The sequence below is a fragment of the Haliotis cracherodii genome, unplaced genomic scaffold (assembly GCF_022045235.1).
Source record: "Haliotis cracherodii isolate W230 unplaced genomic scaffold, xgHalCrac1.p SCAF_2, whole genome shotgun sequence".
Lineage (NCBI taxonomy): Eukaryota > Metazoa > Mollusca > Gastropoda > Lepetellida > Haliotidae > Haliotis > Haliotis cracherodii.
Genome location: NW_027266275.1, coordinates 52,374,844 through 52,399,197, shown reverse-complemented (window position 1 = coordinate 52,399,197; position 24,354 = coordinate 52,374,844). Strand labels below are relative to the sequence as shown.

The window sequence follows — 24,354 nt, the reverse complement described above, 5'->3', positions numbered from 1 at the left end:
TGATTACAAGCATTTGGTTCCTGCAAGCATCGTAATCCCCATGGACCGTGTGTATTTAAAGAGCCACTCGTTACGAGTTATGTGTGAGGCGAGTTGGAATTAATTTCACGTTTCTCGTTGCCAGCCCGCTTCTACAATTGCCCCCACCCAGAGCATTGTTTCAATTTTAAGTATTGTGGAGAAACGAGTTTTTCATCTCATTTTTCGTTACCGAGTGTTTGTACATCGAGCCGCAAGGTGAAGCCATGAGGACACGTGGTACATTAGAATCAAGTTTACTTTATAGGTGTGTAGCCTTCTAAAGAAATGTAAAACATATATTTAAATCGTATTGCACTGACCATTAACTTCTGAAAAAATTCTTTGAATATGTTTGGAACTGGTCTACCCATGGGAACTAGATTTCCCATGTTGGACATCTGCACAAAAAACATAATTCGGGATTTCAATTTATTCTCAATGAGAAGCAAACCAATATCAAAACAGTTCATCGTTTAATGTCTCAGACAATTATGGACATAATACAAAGAAATATATTGAACTGTATAACGATGAACACTCGTGGTAGGGTATCTTCCCCATGTAAAGACAGCTAAAGTCCCGTGTTGAACACTGATGGATATAACCGTCTAGTTGGAGCATACACATCATAACTATAACATAAAACAATCAACATACATATACATCTAAAATGTGCACAAAACAATCTAACACGCAGTACCGGTATCAGCGATGGACACACACAAACAATTCATTAAACAAGAGTTGTGTCATACAGCCGCGCCAGGGGTCCGCTGATCGTTAAGGCTCAGATTTGCCTCGATTTTGATCCTAGGTATTTCGCCGTCGAAGCCGTATTGGTTATTGGTTATCTCCAAAGTGGTAAACGTCAGTTTTGGCTTTCCCCACACAATATATAGCGTCACACGTCGTGATATTATTTGATTACAGTTCGTAACGACGCTGAGCCTCACTCATTGACCACTATCAAAAACAACATCACATGACACATCTATAAACATATTAAATACATTAGAGGCAAATAAAGTTCCTTTGTAAATTCTGTTTTAAAGCATTCAACATTATTCTACACACACATCTCAAACCATAAATATCAAATATTTAATGGATTTCAGAAAAATGTAAACAGTCAAAGATATGAATGTGGTCAATGAATTCCTGTAAATTCATTATGAGAGTGAAAGATATCCACGGGGTTCATACAATATTAGGAATGATGTGAATCACCAGTTCAGTTTCCGTCCTGTTTCCGTGTTTTCGCTTCATGACTACAGAGTATTTACGTAAAAACTTGCAGTTTCATACTGAGTCAAACCGGATACAACATTGCTGTACACGTTCTGCCGGCAGTGTGCAGTCCCAGTGAGGATAGTCTCCCCAATGTATGACGGTTACAAGTCTATATACATGTCATCGGGCCCAGTTGCACACGGCAGTCGTAATGCGCACAAACTGCAAAAGCTTGTCGAACATCTGCTGTGCTGTTGTGACTGATGTCCAGTGACCCATTCATATCATTTCAAACAGCTGTTTTGCCTTTTGCGCCCATTGGAATCTGTTTTAATATTTACAATAGTCGCAGCGCTGAGATCGCTTTATGCTTCAGTTCAAGGGTCCCGTTTCCCAAAACGATGGTAAGGCTACGACTGTCGTAAGTTCAGCAATATCCCTGCTATATGACGGCGGTCTGTAAATAATCAAGTCTGGACCAGACAATCCAGTGACTGACATCATGAGCATCGACTCACATAAATGGGATACGTGGACATGCATCAACCAAGTCAGCGAGTCTGACCACCCGATCCCGTTAGTCGCCTCTTACGACAAGCAAAGTCGCCTTTTACAGCAAGCATGGGTTGCCGAAGGTGTACGATTGTCGTAGCAATTAAAATCGCTTTATGTAACTAGGATTTTATGTGTTCAAGAATATTTCAATTATCACACGGTACAACATCATCTTATAGACAAGGAATAGCCATTCAGCATCAATACACGGGCTGCAAAAGTGCTTGCATCTTCTGAACATCCGGGTCTCTTTCTACAAAGCAATCTCAGTGTAACGACTGCCCCATACGCCCACTCTCTTACCTCCAATAACCTAACATAGACTTACTATAATCATAGCGCTGAGATCGCTTTGTGGAACAGGGCCCCTTTGTCGATATCACGAGGTCTACAGTGTGTACTTATATGTACAATGCAATACAATATAGCAGGAGATAAATAATTACACACCTATGTTGTAGGTACTGCCAATGGCTAGGCGCAACCATACTGGTGATTGTGACAATGACGAGAAGTAAAAGTACTGATTATAACTGACCAAACATTTAATAGAATTCCAGAAACAAAAACTGAAAGAATGCCTGTCCTCAGGTGTTACCCACAAAAACAGATTGTACCCTGAACAGGCTGCATGTTCTGAAAAACATGTGACGTGCTATAAAACAATGGTTCACCCACTTTTACAGAAAGAAATGCATATGTTTTTTTAACTTAAGACCGAAAATATACCCTGTCTCTGACGAACATCCCAGCCAACAACAAATACCCCACCCACCGCCTCCTCCTCCACCCCACCCCACCCTCCCCAGAATATTTATTGTGATACCCAACGTCACTGGCATATATGGACAATTGAGGCTGATATCACGTGTCCGTATGTCCTTTCGAATGACTAGGTAACAGTTTACAGCATGTGTACAAAATATTACAATAAGATATCGCATAATATAACTGGTAATAAAAGCGACAAAATCCTTTCCATAATCATAAGAAATATCTGCTAAAGGCAGAATCAATGGTACGAATCCGACTATATCATAAACATGTGTTTATGAATCACCATCAAATAGTGACGATATATAGCAGGTGATTAAAGGTGACTGTATCCTGCCCCACTAGTGGCACGCACACGCACACGCACACGCACACACGTGAACAAACACAAGAACATATGGTACAAGTCAAAGTTCGGCAAAATAGGGAACGAATTACATATCTGACAAGAATGTGATGATACGGAATGCATCGTCCCATGTCTTCGTTGAGCTACCATCTTGATTCTTTATAAAGTGACGGGCGCAAGAAACTATACACTTGAAAATTGGATTTGCCACAAAATGACAAACGTTATCAAAACGGCAAAGTCACAACTATGGTACCCGTCTCAAATACATCACCATCGATTAACCATTTCTTGTTTGTTTCATGTTTTAAAGCTATAAAACATGTGTGTATACTTTCCTTTGCCCCATACTGTAAAATGGTATTAGAGCAGCAGCACACAGTATTCAGTAAACCAATAGTACAATTGTACTGTATATTCACCAATACACTCAGCATACTATATTATGCTTCTGGTAAAGCGGATGCAGAATGGTCACATGATTTATACGAAATTCAAATATACAAAAGTTCAATAACTTATATACATAATAGCGATTCCATGTTAGCGTAAAATAATTTCACTCTTACAGGGATGGAAAACGATGCTGTACATTCTTCGTCTATAATATTTCATAATTCTTGTCAGACGATGTACATGCTAACTTACCCGCACAGTTGTAATTCCTTCCCTCTTTAAGCGAGTGAATATAGTTTTATATCGTTTTTCAAACAGTATCAAGACCGGGGACACCAGCAATGGGTTTCACACATTATACCCATGTGGGGAATCGAACCCGGGTCTCTGGCGTGATGAGCGAAAGCTTTAACCAGTTGGCTTGTTAATCTATGGCTCGCTAATTTTTCTGTGAAAAAAATATTGGTTCCAAGTAGACTGGAGTAAGAAATGAATTTGCAAACACTTTGACCCCTACCATGTTCGAAACATATAGTTGTGCCGGAAAAGTGCAAATTGATTGGATGATAAGATGTCAAAGATACTCATCAGCACCTAAAGTTATAAATCTAATTATATTTATAAAACCATGCAGCAGTATTCTTTGAGTGATGACTAAGTGCCAGTGAGTTCATTGTTTAAATATAAAATCGATATTTTCAACTGAAAATGAAACATGTGATACAAAGTCTACTGAAAGGTATAGTTTCTTTTTCCCCTCAGCTTACCATAAAGGTCCTGTCATTATATTGAGGAATTATGTACAAGGAAACAGTAGTTTCTGTAAACATTTCCATATATTAATTGTTAAAACATTGTTAATGAAATAGAAATAATAGAAACTCACTCACAGATGCTAAATATAGTGATCTCCCCTTAGTGCGACAGAGGGGCCCAATAGACCACAAATGAAAAATGTTGTGAGATAATATATAACACCTTTTTAGGAAAGAGTATGTCGTGGAATCGAGAAAGTAAAGTGGAACGAGAGAGTAAGTCTTTGAAATGAGACAAGATAAGTATGTCATAGGAAGAAAACATTAAGTCGTGAGGACGTTTTAATTTATATTTAGGATCTTATCAACTCGCATCAATATATGTTGTTATATTATTATTCAGCCAAATATTTTTTGTAAAAATAAAGAAAGTATCAAAACTATCAAATTAAAAGAAAACCGACTCACACCATTATTTTCTTTAAGTGAAGTCACAACTTGGTCAACTGTTCCCTTCTCATTCTCCACCACTGTACAGTTGTTTTGGAGGAATGTCTTAAACTCATAGTCCTTCAAGTCTTTGGACTCGGCGTTCAGAAGACACTGTCCCTCCAACGTCCACGGTTCAGACATCCGCATGGCTTCAAACACAGAACAATCGCAGTTCAAATCTATACCTTCCAGCCAAATCTGTTGGAATGTTTTCTCCTTGTACTGTAAAACGAAACGTACATCGGTCATGTTGGTTCGTTTCAAAGCCAACGAAATACCTCGTCCCTTTCCATCGAAAACATTGTTTTCTATCTTACTGAGGCAATTATCAGAAAAATCGTAGGAATTTGCTCGGATTCCTTTCAAAGAATCAGTTTTCAAAACACATATTTGGTTCTTGTTAAGAGAAACGTGATGAATCTTGGTCAAATTGGACAAGAAGTCTCTAGGTACTTCTGTCAAACCCTTGTCGTTAATAAATATTGAAACCAGGCAGGTTTTCTGTGGTTCAAGTATGGATGCTTGTAGAGGCACCAGTGTCTTGCTAATATCCAGGGATTCGAGACAGTAAGATCCTTCTAGAGATGTAGATGACATGTCAACAAGCGGGTTGTATCCTACGTTCAAGGTTTTCAGGGCTGTGAGACTCTGCAGTCCTGCTGTGGGCACATCATCTAGTTGACATGTCCTCATTGACAGAGACACAAGGCTCTTCTGAAGCCCATTGAAAGATCCCTCCTCAATTGTCAAGCCACCATTATCACTGAGATCAAGCTCACGTAAAGTCGACATTCCCAGAAAGCTATTGCTAGATATTGATTTAATGTTGTTCAATCTTAGGGTAAGCTTCTTGAGATTATACAGATCCTTGATGGCAGAAGGAACCTCTTTCAACCAGTTAAACGTCAGATCTAACTCCTCCAGACTCTCAATACCAACAAAAGCTTTATCAGCAACACCTGCGATATGACAGTTGTACATGGACACATCCTTCAGGGCGGTCAAACCAAGACCTTTGAAGATGTTTGGTGCGATGACACCATCATTTTTCTGGCTGTTGTAGTTAAGGATCAACTTCTCCAGCTTGTTCAGCCCTCTAAGGAAGGTAAAGGGAGCAGTGAATTGCAGCCGGATGCTTTGTAACCCCAGGAACTGTAGGGACCCAGCAAGGTTTTTCAGCGCGCTATCCTGTAATTTCACGTTGTCATTAGCTTCGAGAAACAGCATGGCGATGTTCAGATTGCTGGGGAAGTCGTTCTGGGATATGGACATGAGCATGTTTCTTGAAAAATCCAAACGTTTTGGGAGAGCATTTTGACTTAAAGATGAAAGATCTGGGACTTTTATGAATGCTCTGCCCTTACAATTTACGAAGTAGGTATTGCCAAGCTTTGGTACTCGTCGAGTCCTGCACACACATCTCGCAGGGCAACTCACATCAGATGTATGCACAGAGGAAAATGTGTAGAAAACTAAAGTTGCGTAAATTATAACGTGTACCATCTTGTCCCGAGGATCCTTAGCTTGGGTACTCCAATTTGGTGTTATAGTCATGTATGATTTTCTTCAGATTGTAAGACGTGTGGTACACTCAAGTGGTCATATGGTATCATGAAGAACCTGAAAAGATATTTGACATGTGTATTAGATGAAACACATGAAAGACGGCGTAAAACACAACTCACTTACTCATCACTCACAAGTGGTAAAGTTTATTACCAAAGACCGGTTCACAAGGTACAACTAGATGGTACAACAAATTGTATACGATAAGTTGTTACGTGTGAATGTTCCTTAATGGAAAACAAGTCTCAGAACAAAAGCAGTCGGGTAAGTTAGCTCAAGGAAATGGATATTGTTTCGGTCATTCCTTCTTAACATACAATTTATTAGTATAATCCTGAAAGGAAGGGAAAAGCCGATTTTATCTTTTGTTCGCGGCATATTTTCTTTCAGGACAACGAGCATGTTCAGCGAACAATTTCGTTTTTACGTAAAACCTAAGGCAAACATAGGACACGTCCTCTTTAAAAATAGAATCGCAAAAATTAAAAACACAAGTTCAAACCACATCGTCAAAACACAACAATGCTCTATGCACAAAGTAATACACGTCCACGGCACGGTGTTTACTATGTACAAATTGCGAAATAGTGAAAAACACGTGCCGTTTGGGCAGCCGAGACATGTTCAATGAGGGTATATAGGTGATACGGACGGCATGTCAGACACGCCACGACTGACACCCGAACAACAAGAGCGGGCCCTTGGTATGATACAGATGATACCAATTGTGGGAGAGAAGACCACCTGTCGTCGTTAACGGAATTTGACAGCTCAGCGTCACATGGATGACATGCTTCGGCCGATTGTCCTACCATTTCTACAATAGCTGCCACGTGACGTTGAGAGTGGTGTCCTTTATCAGCATGTCAACGCCAGACCCCATACAGCTAGAATCACAGAACTTCCTAGCAACCAACAACGTCAACGTGTTGCCATGGCCTTCACGCTACCCAGATATGTCCCCCATAGAACATCTCTGGGATGTCATGGATCGTGTTCGACAGCGACCACAACCTCCAACAACCTAAAAAACTAATCCAGGCCCTCCAAGAAGAATGGCTACGTATCGCACGTGACATCATCAGACGATTGACTTTTCTGTGCGCCGGAGAGTTTTTGCGTGTCTTGGGGGTGGTCAGACACGCTACCCGCGACGTGTCATTGAACTTGAGCGATTTTAGATGTGTGTGGCCTTTATCAATCACGTTTAAAGCTCGTTTTTTGCTAACCCACCTTAATTCGGACAACTGTTATGCCAATATCGGATGTTGTATGACTGTCAATTTAAATGTTTATTTAGTTGAGATTCTGATCTTTTCAATACATTTTACTACATGCATCTATCTCTGTGGTTTTTAAATAAGATTTATATAAAACTATGGTAAAATATCTGCTGATAATGCCTCAGTCACACATCCACTGATGTCGGGAAAGATTAGTTTACGATGCCCGAAAAGGCTGAAAATCGGCAAAATTGAGAGATACTCTGTGAGTGATATCTGTGTGTGATATCTGTGAGCATTTGCCGTGTTTTTGACATCGGGAAGACCCCTGTGGACACATCGGAAGAAAAGAGTTATTTTCTTGCGGCGACCGGTGGTCCACACCCCCATCGGTAATGGATCTGTGACACACATTTAAAAAATCAACTGAAATGTGATACAGCAGCTGCAGCAATTTCGACGGCGAACACGAACAATGATCAGCCGGGCACAGAGCGGGCTCCTTTTATACGAGCAGAAACGGGCCGTGTTCACCACGATTTGGTATGGGGAGACTACCGGCCGATTCCCGCATAAGATGGCCAGTCAGTCACTGGACGGTATAAGGCTACCATTTGTTTCCAAAACCCTTCGGAGACCCTAAAAAAAGTGGGGCACGCCGGGACATCGGTGAACCCCAATAACACAACACCCCCCCCACCCCCCCCCCCCCCCCCCCCACCCCCACCCCCCACTCACTCACTCACTCACTCACTCACACACACACACACACACACACACACACACACACACACACATCGATCACGGAAATGTATTTTAGCAAGGTTATATAAGAGTATTATACAATACATAGAGTATATTTGGCTTTTCTCGTTAGATAACATGCTTATCTCATTAATGACCTTGGAAAATGTATATTATCATGAGTGGGACGGTCACGAGTGAAGATGTCAACATTGTCAGTCACGATCGCACATGTCAGTAGCCCATAGTAAGAATGAGGCATAGTGAAACGTAGCATACAGTGTGGTTTTTTTTATCTCGCGGGAAACACACATGACTCAAGTGAAATAGCGATTTTTTTTAGTATTAACTAAATGCATAATAAACCGTCTTACCTCCCCGACTCCAGAGGACTGACATATGAGAGGAAATTAAAATTACCATACATCATTATTATATCAATACATCCTGGTTTGTATTCCGGCTAACTGTCAAGTACTTGGTTCATGTACATAACCTCATTTCCTACATTTTCACTCGCAAAAACAACAACGTCTCAGTACGTCAATAGTACAGCTCTGAGCGACCGGTAATTTATTAACGGGAGTGAGATTCAAAGATTTTTCAAAAGTTTTATTAAAAATTAGTCAAAGAACAAATTATGATCACTTTTTCGTTCACCAACTCCTGCCATCATCACTACTCGATAGTGATTCATAAACACATGATTTTTTATACAGTCGGAATCGTACAATCGACTCTACTTTTAGCAGAGATTTCTCGTGGCTACGGAAAGGGTTTTGTGGCTTTCAGTGCCAACTAGATGATACCCTGTGTATGCCGTACTGTAACGTTACAGGGAGTTTCAACACCTCCTTACTCACCGGCACTTACTCTGTCAGGCCTGGAGGGGGCACGGGTGGCCCAGTCGTCTAAGGCGCCGCGATTCGCTGTGCAGAGTTGCGTCCCTTGAGCACGCCAGAAACCTATGATATGAGTTCGAATCCCGGTTCGCCACGATTATGTTTCTAGGTTTGTCAGCACCATACCCGTGCTCGTGCATCACTTCGGGCTTTCCTCAGACATTAAGCTGACACGGCGTGATATAACTGGAATACTGTTAAAAGCGGCTTTAAACCCAACTCACTCACTCACTCACTCTTCTTTTCAAAAAGACTGAAGCATAGTTCATTTTTTCAAGCATTTTCGAGCACAATATATTTTTTTTACGATAGATTCGTATTTCTGTTTTAGATCCGCAGACCTTTGTCAGGTGTATCAAAGAAAGGGTCTTGAGGATTTCTTCACATTTTCCTCCCACATTAAGCTGACACGCCACGATATAACAGGAATACTGTTAAAAGCGGCGTTAAACACAACTCACTCACACCGTCAGGCCTGGTGACTTGGCTGACAGCGTGGTATTGTACCCCGAGGTCGTGGATCATTGCTAATGATACTGGTCACTGGACTGTCTAGTCCAGATTCGACTGTTTACAGGCTGTTGTAGTATGGCTTGAGTATTGCTGGATGCAGCGTTAAGCAACAAACACTTTTGTTTTTAGAAAACATATGTGAGTGGCGGGTGCGACCGAAAGCTCACCTTTACGCGAACACCTGGTTTCTACACTGATTTTCAGTGATCTATTCATATAATCTTCGTCACTATCTGCGCCAAAATTCTGCTCCGGCGAATAATCGAGGATGGTTATTCACTGGCCTTTACGTGTGAATTTAGAGAGTGTTGATGTGGCTTGGTTTATGTATGACATCCAATGACTCGTGTTCCAGTGAATATCGTAAGCCAGCATAGGATTCCACAAAGAAGAACACACACCCCTCCCCTAGAGTTATACAAACGTCCATCAATGTAATCTGTCTGACAACAAACTCTTTTTCGTCCATATTTCATACATACCAATCGGTGTCGTCCAAAGTTCTCTCTGACTCTAGCCAGTGAGATGAGACTACTTCAGGGAGACCAACACATAGAAATGTTTACTATCAATGTTGCTGTCACCAATTTGATAAAACGTCAATATCTTTTAGTTTTAAAAAATGTCCCGGTAGCACACGTACAGGCAGTGAGTGATAGATTGCAAACTAGGTTACTCAGCATATCGGAAATGTAGCAGATATCTGTAGCGGGCCAACAGAAAGACAATACGGGGTTTCTATTGTGAAAGATGTGTCACGTTTTGTTACATCTCGTGGGAAATTTAACCATCACCAACGTGGACATTGGGTTACCATTAACGTGAAGACGATTCTGGTACATGTCTAGTCAAAGATCTGAAAATAATTTCGAATAAGCATTTATTTTTTCATAAGGTAAATACTAACTGGGAAAAGAATACTCCTCGTCAGATAATTACCATTGCCCGTTTTCGCTTATTGGGTTCCTACAACTATTTAGGACCATATTTGCCTTCTGGGGGATACGTTTGTATTCATACCAATAATTAACCATTAAGATATTATTTAATAATAATAATAATAATAATAATAATAATAATAATAGCTGCAAAGCAGCAATGGCGGGCTCCAAGTAACACTGTGTACAAACGTCCATGTCTGAATCCTCAAAGGGTTTCCTTGTACCAAATCCGTCAACATGTAGGCACAGCTTGCAGGGTATCGCCGCTACGAAATTGGCGTGTGCTAAGTCTGTTCTAAACCAATTTCCGACCTTCAAGTCTTTCGACTCGGAGCTCTAATAATAATAATAATAATAATAATAATAATAATAATAATAATAATAAAAAATGCATACCTTCTTGCCCACATGATAGAAAACAATTACACGTAGTTTGTGTAGCAATAATACACATAGTACGCCTTTCATATACGTTAAGCATACGTCACAATATTGTGTGTCTCTTAAAAAGACTGATCTCCTTTCGAATAATGTGCATTTCATCAATATAAAGTAAAACATCACAAACTCAGCATACAACATTGCGGACACTTGAAACCATCAACAAACCAATCATATTCAGCAAGATTACGTGTCCACAAACAAAATTGGCTTCTGCAGAGCATTTATCTGACAAATATTCTGGAAGGCTGGCATTGCGAAGATCCATCTTGATGTCCATGGCATTACAAGACCCTGACAACGACACTCCCTCATCGATCAGAAAAGCGAGCGTGCAGTCACATTGTAAAGACAGGCCCCTAACGTTTAGAGAATCAAATGTCCCCGGACTGTAGTCAAGGGCGAAGTTTAAATCTTCCAGGCGAGTGTTGGGGAGTTCGACGTATAACGGGTAGGTGAGGTTGTCAAACGCCCCTTTTTCTATCCTGGCCAGAGGGTTTTCTGACAACACAAGGAGGTTGGCTTTAATGCCTGTAAGAGAGTCGGTGCGCAGGACTTGAATTTTATTTTCATCCAGAAAAAGACGATGAAGTTTCTTCAGAGATCTCAGCGGTTCTACGGGTATATTCTCTATGCCCATGTTTCTCATGAATAAGTGTTTAATGCATTTTTCTTGGCCTTCAAACGAGTCGTGAGTCAGTGTGATACTAGTTTGGCTGATGTGAAGATCCTTCAAACAGAAAGATCCAGACATTGAACCTCCAGGAATTGTTGTCAAGGGATTCGATGTCAACTCAAACACCTTCAAAGCAGTTAACTGTTTAATAGCGTCGGTGGGGAATTCGGATAATTTAGAATAAGCTATGTGTAGATTTTCCAAAGATTTTTCGAGACCAAAAAGTGCGTCGGCGTCAATCGTAGTAACTCTGGTATACAACATTTTCAACGTCATCAATTTTTTATTGTGCATGAAACGCTTCTTTTTTAAGGTTGCGAAGCGGGAGTGACTTAAATCCAAAAATGTCAAGTCACTGAGAGGAGCAATTCCGTCGGGTACACTAGAGAGAGAGTTCCGCGCGAGGTCCAACTCTTCCAGTGTTTCAATACCTAGGAATACATCTGACCCAATAGATTGGATTCCACATTTGTTCATCTTCAGTTTTATCAAAGACGACATGCCCAAGCCATAGAAAAGACGACTGACAATCTTCGAGTCTCCAAATTGATAGCGGTACTTGTTGTTGAAACTCAGATCGAGATACTTAAGCTTTCCAAGTCCTCTCAGGAATGTTAGAGAATTGTTAAAGAATATCTTTGTTAATTCAAGGTCGAGGTATTCCAGAGAATCGTGTAGGTTGCTAAATGCGTCATCTTCAAGATTCATTTCCCTGTTGCCGGCAAGGATAAGACGTGTTATTCCGATTCCCTCGGGAAAGTCCGCCGGTGTGACTCGAGTGATGGCTTTGCGGGATAACCTCAGGAGTTTAGGTTGTGGGTTCGAAGTTAGTCCGGAAAGATCCGGAATTCTGGACATGTTTTCAGAGTCGCTTGAGATGATGTAGCCTTTTACTCCGGTTGTAATGATTCCGGTGTGGCAGATGCATTCTGGGGGACAGAAAAGTTCGCGAGGAGAAACACTACAAACAAAACATGCTGCGTAGATGATTAGGAGCCGCATTATCGTCACTTAGAACCTGCAACGAGAAGTGTTCTTACATTAATTGAAGATTCCTCTTAATCAAATTTAACACGTGATTATCTCGCTATTGCTTTACTTTAATATACATTATGTATCAAAAGTGGGACATGATCTGGCATGGTGTAATGTAATCATGATGTAATAAAGATGCTAAAAATTAAAAACTAAAATGTGGACTCCTTCATTATTTGTACTACCAACTATTACCCTGAGATGGAGATGGTAAGGTCAGGTCATGAAACCGTCGAATGCGTTAGATTTACATTCATTCTGCTCATATCGTATTCGACCGTCTGTCCCGTCTGCCCGTCCGTCTGGCTGTATGGTGTGGGTTATCAAAAGTAGTGAACTTTCTGGAGAAATTGACATGTCTGCTAAGATTTAAAGACGTTAGTCTCGTTCTCATACTTTGGTCCTATAATACATGGTGACTAGCTCCATCAAGATAAATCTCACGTTTGGCTGAATAGCATTTGCCTACAGCCTCGTGCAGCCTCTACGTCTCCTGTTATACTTCCTCATCTGTCTATCATCGACGCAAAGATAATCAGTCTTACTGATTATCAAAAAAGACGTTATTTCAAAATGTACCCAATATACACACTATCTTCTTAGCGGAAAATCTCGTTTTCTTTTAATATCAAAAACAGATGGTTAACATTTAGCACTGCAGTGTGAGAGAAGCGACTACCAGAAGCAATCCCTAACCAAGGGGGATAAGTCAACTTGGTTGTCCGTTTTCGTTCAGATATAGTCTCCATTTATAACGTCACTTTGATTTTAGTAAACTTTGTTACTTTTTCAATGACCTACAGTTGTCTATAACTAAAATCTTTACAACACAGAAATACTAAGAGTAAAAGACAGAGAAATCACATCACGTTAAGGTGGAGTCGTACATCTCAACGCCATTGTAAGCGTGAGTAGGTTGGGTTTAACGCCGCTTTAAACTGTATTTCAGTTATATCACATCGTGTCAGCTTGACGTGGGAGGAAAGCTTAGGGTGTAGGCCCTACAGACATTGACAGCTTTGGTGAAACCCACGAGCACAGGTATGGTGCTGATAAACCTAGACACCTTGGATCCACTACCATAGGCACACTTAAGAGAAGCCCATCGCGGCGCCCTAGACGACTGGACAACTTGGTACTTGTGTAGTAACCACAATAGCTATATGGAATCGGCACGTTTCAGTTCCTATAATAAAAGTAGTGTTGACATACAAGACTTTCATACAGTTAGCCGTCAGAACAGTTGTAATTTCATACCGTTAACCGTCATGACAGTTGTTATTTCATACCGTTAACCGTCATTACAGTTGTGATTTCATACCGTTAACCGTCATAACAGTTGTGATTTCATACAGTTAACCGTCATGACAGTTGTGATTTCATACCGTTAACTGTCATGACAGTTGTGATTTCATACCGTTAACCGTCATAAGAGTTGTGATTTCATACCGTTAACCGTCATAACAGTTGTGATTTCATACCGTTAACCGTCATAACAGTTGTGATTTCATACCGTTAACCGTCATAACAGTTGTGATTTCATACAGTTAACCGTCATTACAGTTGTGATTTCATACCGTTAACCGTCATAACAGTTGTGATTTCATACCGTTAACCGTCATAACAGTTGTGATTTCATACCGTTAACCGTCATAACAGTTGTGATTTCATACCGTTAACCGTCATAACAGTTGTGACTTCATACAGTTAACCGTCATGACAGTTGTGATTTCATACCGTTAACCGTCATAACAGTTGTGATTTCATACAGTTAACCGTCATGACAGTTGTGATTTCATACCGTTAACCGTCATAACAGTTGTGATTTCATACAGTTAACCGTCATGACAGTTGTGATTTCATACCGTTAACCGTCATAACAGTTGTGATTTCATACAGTTAGCCGTCAGAACAGTTGTGTTTTCATACCGTTAACCGTCATAAGAGTTGTGATTTCATACCGTTAACCGTCATGACAGTTGTGACTTCATACCGTTAGCCGTCATAATAGTTGTGATTTCATACCGTTAACCGTCATGACAGTTGTGACTTCATACCGTTAACCGTTATAACAGTTGTGATTTCATACCGTTAACCGTTATAACAGGGGTCATGACATAGATCAAATGTAATACCCGCTGTGAATACAAGGGAATTACTGTGAAACACTGTTGTAGCGGTGTTTGATGTAGCCACTGCTGTAACAGTAGCATCTCACCACATCGTAAACATCAATGCTTAATTGGGATAATTGCTTATTTAGTAGTAGCATCCGTCTTACGACTTTGTAATATTCATAACATGAAAGCGCCAATACCTAAATATCCAAACGAGTTCGCCACACTCGTTTTATATACAACGATGAAGAATTGCGGGGAGAGATAAAGCTCGATAGATGCACAGAAAATGTAAAGGGATGACTGGAGATCAAGTCCCGTTCCATAAAGCGGTCTTAGCGTTACGGCTGTCTTAAGTCTATATTAAAGAATGGTAGTTACGATCATCTTAGCGCAAAGACCGCTTTGCAGGATTCCCATATGTCCATACATTGAATTGATTTAGCATTGCATTATAAACTACCGGGGGAAAATATACACCCAGTCTGAAGACCCAGTAAGATGAAACAAACAAGAAATGGTTATTCGAAGGTGATGCATTTGATACCAGTATCATAGTTGTGTTTTAACCTTAAGTTTGCTGTGTTTCGGCGACTGTTTACAGCGTTTTGATAACATTTGTAACGTTTTGCTCAAACCAAACTTTCAAGTGAATACATTCTTTTGCACAGCAGTTCATAATGACAAATATAACTGTAACAATTAATTAAGGGTACAGTAAGGTTAATATATGAGCATGATTATGTACATATCCAAAGATTAAATGCTGTACTACTTACGCGGGTGTTCTACGTCCAATGGGAACTATGACAAAGCAGCAATTGTCGACCATATTCATCATTAGGAAATCACGTTGAACGTCAGAGTCCTTCAAACTAGGGTAATAGTCTCTATGACATTTGTGCGCCTGTCAAATGGGAACGCCAAAGAGAAGCCATTAGGTTGTTAGTATATGGGAACGAATGGCTGTACTTAAAGGGTAAAGTGTGCATATGTAGATAATCTACTAACAGTTAGAGTACAACTTGTATCCATGACACTGTGATACAAACTATTGAAACAGTTGATAGTCCACGTTATATGCAACATCCCATAAACCATTTGTCAAAATAATGAAATGTTATGTTTTTATAATCGAAATTCTAGCAAGTTTTCTGTTCATTAAGAGGTGCAAACATAAAGCAGAAAGTGCAAAATTCGTCATAGTAGCTTTATGTGTAAGAATTAAAGTGCATATACATGGGCACTTACTGACCTTTTTCAAACTTTCTTTTTCCAAAATGTTTGCAGTTGTCGATGGAAGATATTTATCTGTTAGATGTATGCAGCAGATGTATGCAGAAACTTCCGTTTTTGTGATTAATATATAAGCGGCATCAACATAACACACAACATATTTGTCAAATGAGTTGGTGAAGACAACCTCGGCAACCGACCCCAAAAACTGATCTCGATTGAAGCAAACTGCTACTCCACCTCATGTAATTATTTCGAAGGTGTTTGATGCAGAGTAATTAAACCCACCGGGTCATTGAACCACGTTAAAGCAATAGAAGATGGGGCGTGCATAACGTGGTAATTGGCTTTGATGTAATATAGTGATTAAAGAACGCGTTCGTCACGCCGGAGACCCGTGTTCGAATCCCGACTTGTGTGAAGCCAAGTATGAGTATACCCCGAGGTGATATTGATGGTATAGCGCACCTCGAGACATAAAACTATGCACAGTCATACATAAATAAATAGCCAGTATATTATGAGCATATTATTATACATATATGTAGCTTTACCTCGTCGTGAAACGTCTCTCATCATGGGGCAGGATGAACCTTCAGAGCGAAACGTTATTAAAGTCGAATCGCGCCAGCATTGCCCTGGGGATCATCTTTGTTTTTAAACCATAGCTCCATGCTTCCGATACATTTCGCTGCCTTGTATCTCCAGTGATGCATATATTTTGTAATTTAAACCTCTTCACAGATGTTTACGCGACCCACGTGAAGTCTTCGCCTCAACGGTAATAGGCTACTGACGTAATGTTGTCTTCCCATGAGTTTTGTTTACGAATGTTTTTCCACATACCTGTCATAACATAGCTATCGGAATCGATCTTACATCAATTACCCTAAAAGATTGGATATTTTAAGCTCTCTCCACTTAGTCGTATTGGTATGTACTGTTGTGTGTAGCGATCGTGCCACACCGGCACCTCAATCACATTTCCACTGTAGGCAGCCCTTCTACAGTAACAGTCCTGACATTCAAACCACATAACCGGGTGTATCTATGTGGCTGGGACTTCATGGGGGGTATTATTCAAGAGTTCTAGGAACATTCAAAGGATGTTCTTTTGTTTTTATCATTCGACACAAGAATTTGCTTGTTCAGCTATTCTTAAAGAACACTTGAAGATGCGTAGGGATGATTGTTTCGACAGCTGACTGTAACAACCTCGAATTCTGTTGTTACGAAGTAGTGTGTGCTTACATTGAACCGAACTCGTGGTCCCAGCCTCCAGATGTATCCATGTGTCCCACGGCCTAGCTCTAATACACAGAGGATATGGTTTGTCCTTGTCAAATAATGTGACATTTTTTTTTATCCCGTCGAGTGGTCTGATATTTCAAAAGCGGTGCATTAACATTGTATTATCACGAGCTCTGATGTATACAGTTTATAAATGGGAAGACTGGATGATATGTTCAGATGCATGATGGGAAGGTGGAATGTAAGCCCGATGCAACAGTGCGTGACTTTTAGGATCGGAAGATATGTCCACGACTACAGTGAAAGAGGGGAAATAGGGTGGGTGGGTATATATTGAAAGAGGGGAAATAGGGTGGTTAGGTATATAGTGAAGGGGGAGAAATGGGGTGGGTGGGTACATAGTGAAAGAGGGGAAATAGGGTGGATATATAGTGAAAGAGGGGAAATAGGGTAGGGGGGTATATAGTGAAAGCGGGGAAATAGTGTGGGCGGGTATATAGTGAATGAGGTAGGTGGGTGGGTATATAGTGAAAGAGGTAGGTGGGTGGGTATATAGTGAAAGAGGTGGGTGGGTGGGTATATAGTGAAAGAGGTGGGTGGGTGGGTATATAGTGAAAGAGGTAGGTGGGTGGGTATATAGTGAATGAGGTAGGTGGGTGGGTATATAGTGAAAGAGGTGGGTGGGTGGGTATATAGTGAAAGAGGTGGGTGGGTGGGTATATAGTGAAAGAGGTGGGTGGGTGGGTATATAGTGAAAGAGGTGGGTGGGTGGGTATATAGTGAAAGAGGTGGGTGGGTGGGTATATAGGGAAAGAGGCAGGTTGGTGGGTATATAGTGAAAGAGGTAGGTGGGTGGGTATATAGTGAAAGAGGTGGGTGGGTGGGTATATAGTGAATGAGGTAGGTGGGTGGGTATATAGTGAAAGAGGTGGGTGGGTGGGTATATAGTGAATGAGGTAGATGGGTGGGTATATAGTGAAAGAGGTGGGTGGGTGGGTATATAGTGAAAGAGGTGGGTGGGTGGGTATATAGTGAAAGAGGGGAAGGTGGGTGGGTGGTGTTGTAAAACATGTATAACCCGATGATGAACAAGAGAGATGAACATTTCTATGTATATACATCGTCTTTATTACAATGAATGCGACGTTTCCGTGTACATACTAACACCGTTATCAAGCAAGTGATGTACAGACATGTGAAGAAGGACGGTTATATACATGTGGATAACTGATGTTTATACAAGGTTGAGTGATGATAAACTGTTGTTTACACAAGGGATAAGGTTGAAGTATAAAACAGGATTGATGTACATATTAGAAATAAATAGGATAAACAAGGCATGATTGAATAAAACAATGCAGAGATGCATATCTTGAAGTTGCTTGGAAGTCAGTATTAAGATGAGAAAGATTAAGATGGATATATAATGGGTAATGGACATGAGATTAAGCAGAGACCATATACCGGTATATGGTCTCTGGATTAAGGTTGTTTTGGCGATGAGTTCATGGTGACCGCTGTGACGTAATGACCTGATCTCTGTTGATGGCTGGTTGGCGTCTTTTGGTGTGGATGGCTTTAAGGAGGTTCCTGATCTTGTAGTTGGCATGTTTTTTTATGAGTACGTTGAAGTTGTTCCAATAGATGTTGTGGTCTGGGTGGACATGGAAATGGTCAGAGGTGGCAGATTTGGAGTCTTTCTTCGCTTAGGTTTGATGTTCCTGAATTCTTACTGGGAGAGGCCTTGATGTTTTTCCAACATACGAGTCACCACACTCACATACACGTGGTAAACCGTACCGGGGGGACCATCTGGTATTGCGGGAGGTCTGCCATTGGCTTTGAGAATGTTCTGAGGTGTTTTTGTTTTTCTCTCTGGAACACTACATCAATGTTGGCTTGGTGTTAAGAAGTCATCCAGACCACAACATCCATTGATTACGCTTGGGGAGTTTTTCCTTCAGTAAAACACGTCATGCACAACCAGATGACTTGGCGGATAACTTGTTACACTTGGTGGTATCCCACTTCGGTGAAACATGTCATGCATAAAACGATGACTTATGTCACACTTGGTAGTGATTCTTCTGCTTGTAAAACATTTCATGCACAACTAGATGACTTATGTAACACTTGGTGCTGATTCTACTTCCGAAAAAAACATGTCATGCATAACCAGATGACTCACTTTATGTCTATTTACCTGGTACGCATAAACTACCCCTAATCTATATGTTCTTTACGCCAAATTCACTGACGCACACACACACGCAAACGCACACAGACACACGCCAGAAATATTCTGATGAATAAAATCCTGATATCCAGATGACGAATGTCCAGTCCATGGTGTGTCTAAGAGACTCAACTGAATCTCCGGGTTGTTATCATACATCACCATCTAAATATTTCATCGCCACGATGATAAGATGACGAATACACTCATTTATCATATAATGGGTAGGTTTCTCGGCAGAATAAAGCCAACGGATAAAAACGATATCCGTTGGGGTCATATGCGGATAGAGATGCAAATATCAAAGGTCAAGTAGGGACTACTTTCAGTGTTTACAAACAAACATGGCGTCGCCCTTGTCATTCGGCGATCGAGTCAGAATTAACCATCGTGAATCTGGATAAACTACAGGGATAATTGCTATCATTATCAAAAGCACAGTCTAATATACTGAAAATCAGTGCCTAACTGTGATGTAGCGAAGGCATTTTATAACTTTTGGCAACTTTTGAGATATAAATTTCGAAACAATTTTGCGAGGGCACTAGGCCCAGCCAAGCGGGATCAGTTGCCATATCTGTGCTTGTCGACCTCTGCGACTTGAAACCTTTTCCACAAATTAAAATAGTTGGATTTGGCCGAAATATGTTTGAATTGTTACCTTGTTTCGTTTTGTCGCTCTGTGTGCATCTGACTGTACTTGACGTTATGACAGGACAGACAGACTGTCAACAACGTCTGAACGTGGCCGTGACGTCTCATAGACTAGGGTTAGAGTAGCTTCCCTTTGGCAAAGGTCAGTTACCATGGCGGACAGACCGATGGATTGCCGCGAAATGCAAGTAAAAACAATTGTTGTTTTGCGTATATGTTGCTCCGCCACTGTATAAGAAACAGATTTTAGTTGGAGCTATATTGGCTACTGTCACAGTCCGACTGACACACCACTTACCCTGTGACGAAATAAATATTAATGCGCGCATTCCAGGAAAACTCGCAATGTTTCGGTAATGTTTGTGAGAGAGGGAGAGCTATTTTCAAGCACATTATTAAAGAATGACATTATATGATAAAGAGGTTATCACGCTTGTGTGTTTGGGGATGGCAAATATCCTGTATTAGGAATAAACACAATGTATTTAGCTCGCCAAGGCTCGCTAAATACAATGTTTATTCCTAATGCAGGATATTTACCATCCCCAAACAATAACCTCTATACATACGTATTCTGAGATACAATACAGGGGCCTCTTCCACAAAAGATCTTAGTGTTACGACTATAATTTACGTCTATGTTAAACTGGGGGATGTACGAAGGTCGTAGAGCTGAGATCGCCTAGAAAATGATTGATCATGACACAAATATGGATGGTATAAATTAATCTTACCTTAATCGGTATCAGCTGAAGCCTGAGCCCATTTTCTTTCACACAACAATCGGTAGAGCTGAAGAAAATGAAATTAGAAGATACTTGGAGGGAGCTGAAATGTGTGAAAGTAGAACCTGCACATATCTGCCCATGCCCGGGCCTACTTTGTGAAGAACGATAAGGGATATGACACGCAGAAGGACGGAATGTATATGAACTCGTCTGACAGCTGTATAGGTTATTCCCCTAACAACTGTACCTCAGTGTGCTGCGGTTAATAATTCGTTTATTCAATCTTCTATTTTGATACACGGCAGCTGCTACATTTTATACAGCACTCGTGAAGATCCGGGTTAGAAACTGTCTTCTATGCTCGTCGACAGAGGCAACTAACGTGATCGAGTGGTCAGGCTCGCTGACTTGGTTGATGATGCATGTCATCGTACTCCATTTGCATAGATCGATGCTCACGATGTCGATCACTGGATTATCTGGTCCAGACTCGATTACGTACAGACCGCCGTCATATAGCTGGAATATTGCACATTCGGGTCAAATCGGTATAACAATTGTTACATACGTAATACTAGCCTGCTGTGGGACTGCGGTGAGCTGGGGCTATCCAGTACGCCACCACCTCCCCCCTTGCATACCCTATTACGTACAAACCGCCATCATAGAGCTGGAATATTGCTGAGTGCGGCGTTAAACAAGAAACGCCATCTTAACAGAAACAGTTACGTGTTACTTCGAATTCCTGTTCACTGCTCGACATACCAAAAAAAGAAGTTACATCTATAACCGAAAAAAAACTTTATTGGTGGTATCTTTCAATCTAAGCAAACTTTGACAAGTTAAAATAATTATGTTCAAGACGTCAAACAAATTTATCAACTGAATCATGGAATACATCGCATGTCAGGTTCTACATCCATCGTATCATAACTCTCAGAGAGTATTGATTCATGCCTGTATATACGAAATCCTCCTAATTCATAGCATCTCAACACGCAATACGTTTTATCCGACACTGATGGAGCGCCGCGCCGCGCCTCGCCTAACTGCAGATCACCGAATGGACAACCCCAGACACAGTTAACGGCAGGCTGAAGTCGGAATATTGCTCAAACATGAGTAAAGCCAGAGGAATATGTACGTTACTTATAATTGACATGATGCAGTAAATCACACTCACGCAGCACTTAATGGGTTAAATCAGTAAAACTACGTCATATTTAAATGAAGAGCCAAACCATATACAAGAAAGTAATGTTCGGCATATGTTCCGGGCTCCTCTGAATCCTGTACCAGAGCCACATTGCAGCGTCCTGCGCTCACACGTATTCTGGTAAACTGTGGGTGCTTTGAACCTGTGTACGACTCCATGAAACTGTCTATTTACAACACTGATATACGCCTATAACTGCTTCAAGTATACACCTGGAGAAAAATGTTAAACACCGTTTAGTATATATTTTCAAAGAAAAGTCATTTTAAATTCGAATCTTATTTGTAATTTTATGACAAACTACATTTATTATGTTTTACAAACTGACAAACATTGAACTACAGAAACGGAAATAGATTATTTAATGACACGTTTTTTAACTTCACCATACCACTAGTTATTTGCCTACCATTTCAATTGACTCCTCTGATTGTTCGTATCATATGTTGTGACTCAATCTTTGCAGGGGGTACATGTGGCCCAGTCGCCTGAGACGCCACAATTCGCTTTGCAGAGTTGCGTCCCTTGTGTACACCAGAAACATATGCTCGGGGGTTCGAATCCCTGTTCGCCCCGATTATATTTCTAGGTTTGGCAGCACCATACCCGTGCTCGTGGGTTTCACTGAAGTGACAAACGTTTGAGACTTGCATCACTTCGGGCTTTTCCCCCACATTAAGCTGACACCCCGTGATATACCTGGAGTCCTGTTCAAAGTGGCGTTAAACCCACCTTAGTCAGTCTTTGCAATCACCTGAGGAACATAGTGTACCTCCTGTACCAGCTATCCCAGGTATCATTGGTATGTTGGGCACTTATCAAAATGAACCCAGCTCACATATTTCCGAAAGATACATAGAAGTTCAGCATACAGTAAACTACGTTTATAACAAAAACGCTTATAACGAATTGATGGATATAACGAACTATTTTTGGTCCTTTCCATTTGCTGTATATATACTTATAAAGAACTACGGTTATAACGAACTAAAAACAGTGATCCCTTTGAGTTCGGTATAACCGTAGTTTGCAGTGTAAAAAAGAGGTGGTGGTGCTTAACTTTGTCCGAGTGTATAATCTGTATGTAATAGTAGAACCCTCCTGACAGTATTTTCCCACTGATATAGTCCGGATTAAAATAAATCAGGATGAGTTAACTATGTGTACGCACAACTATGTCCCCAGCAACCTCTCCTGCTACTACGAAGCGTTTAAATGGATCGGGTGGTCAGACTCGGTAACTTGGTTTATCACGCCTTATCGTACTCCGACGGCGTCGGACGATGCTTTCACTAGACACTGCATGTGTGGTCCAGACTCGATTGTTCACATATGGCGGTACTGTAGCTGGATTAGTACTGTCTGTGGTATTAAACAACAAACAAACAATAGAAAGATAAATATAGACGTTCCAACAGTAACCGTCCGCTTGCCGGGTGTCCGGTTTGCCACCTCTGTGTTGCTGTCGTTCTGTACAACTTAGAGCAGCCGATCCAATTGTTCCAGCTCACCTGTGACACGGTAATGGCAGTAAAGCAGGACGACCTATACGTGCATGTTAACACTGCGACTTTGATTGATGTTCTTGTCTGTGCTAAATTATCAGTTATACCAGTCTGTGTAACAGTTTTCCGTGTGAGGGAATATCAAGTTTAGCAATTAGAGTAACGCCTAACCGTCATATGTTTTACCAAGATATTTGCCAGGATCCTTAGCTGATTCAAATAAGGGTCGAATATAGTTTTACGCCACAACTTTATAATGGTGACTTGGAAGTAAACTGGATCCGCCAAACAATGGTTGACAGCATGAGCAAATAGTACATTAATACCATGGTGGAATTCAGACGTAGAAAGAAAACGGTGTTATGTAGAAAAAATCTTTAAAAATAAGTCTTAGAAAAGCCGCGCTCTCTGAGAGTTGGGGGAACTCTTTGAAGACCAAATGAGCATTCATCACTACGCGACAAGACCTACAAGAAGACATTGTTATCACAGCTGGAGCTAGTGAGTGGGTGAGTGAGTGAATTGGGCTTAATGCCACTTTGAGTTTTATTCCAGTTATATCACGGTGGGTCAGCTTAATGTGGGAGCAAAGTCCAAAGTGATGCAGGTCTTAGAGTTAATCCAGGCGAATCTGAGATTCAAACCCTTGAAGAAAGGCTAAGGGACGCAACTCTGCACAACCAATAGCAGCGCCTGAGGCGACCGGACAACCCGCTCCCCCTATTAGCGAGTAAGTGGGTTACAACATTGGTATGTTACTGACTTCATAATGGAGACGAATATAGCATTCAAACCCGC

The 24,354-nt window shown here is 40.9% G+C and overlaps 2 protein-coding genes across 2 annotated transcripts in view; both read right to left on the bottom strand.

Annotated features, from left to right (window-relative positions):
- Nucleotides 1–2,616: 2,616 nt before the first annotated feature.
- The window catches only part of LOC139468214 (insulin-like growth factor-binding protein complex acid labile subunit), a 37,787-nt gene continuing 16,049 nt past the window's right edge, over nucleotides 2,617–24,354 (bottom strand). The window contains exons 2-3 of the mRNA XM_071250035.1: nucleotides 20,842–20,899; nucleotides 2,617–6,192 (exon numbers count right to left, since the gene is read on the bottom strand). Of these exons, the coding sequence (XP_071106136.1) occupies nucleotides 4,480–6,126 (1,647 nt within the window). The 5' untranslated portion in view covers nucleotides 6,127–6,192; nucleotides 20,842–20,899 and the 3' untranslated portion in view covers nucleotides 2,617–4,479. The remainder of the gene's footprint in view (nucleotides 6,193–20,841; nucleotides 20,900–24,354) is intronic.
- Nucleotides 9,552–16,648, bottom strand: LOC139468217 (insulin-like growth factor-binding protein complex acid labile subunit). The gene is made up of 3 exons (XM_071250037.1): nucleotides 16,521–16,648; nucleotides 15,510–15,637; nucleotides 9,552–12,596 (listed from the first exon to the last, which is right to left on the bottom strand). The coding sequence occupies exon 3, from the start codon at nucleotides 12,578–12,580 to the stop codon at nucleotides 11,030–11,032; it is 1,551 nt and encodes a 516-aa protein (XP_071106138.1). The 5' UTR covers nucleotides 12,581–12,596; nucleotides 15,510–15,637; nucleotides 16,521–16,648; the 3' UTR covers nucleotides 9,552–11,029.

Bases quoted from the DNA above. Each gene is read 5' to 3' on its own strand.
- LOC139468217 (XM_071250037.1), bottom strand. From the start codon at position 12,580: ATGCGGCTCCTAATCATCTACGCAGCATGTTTTGTTTGTAGTGTTTCT.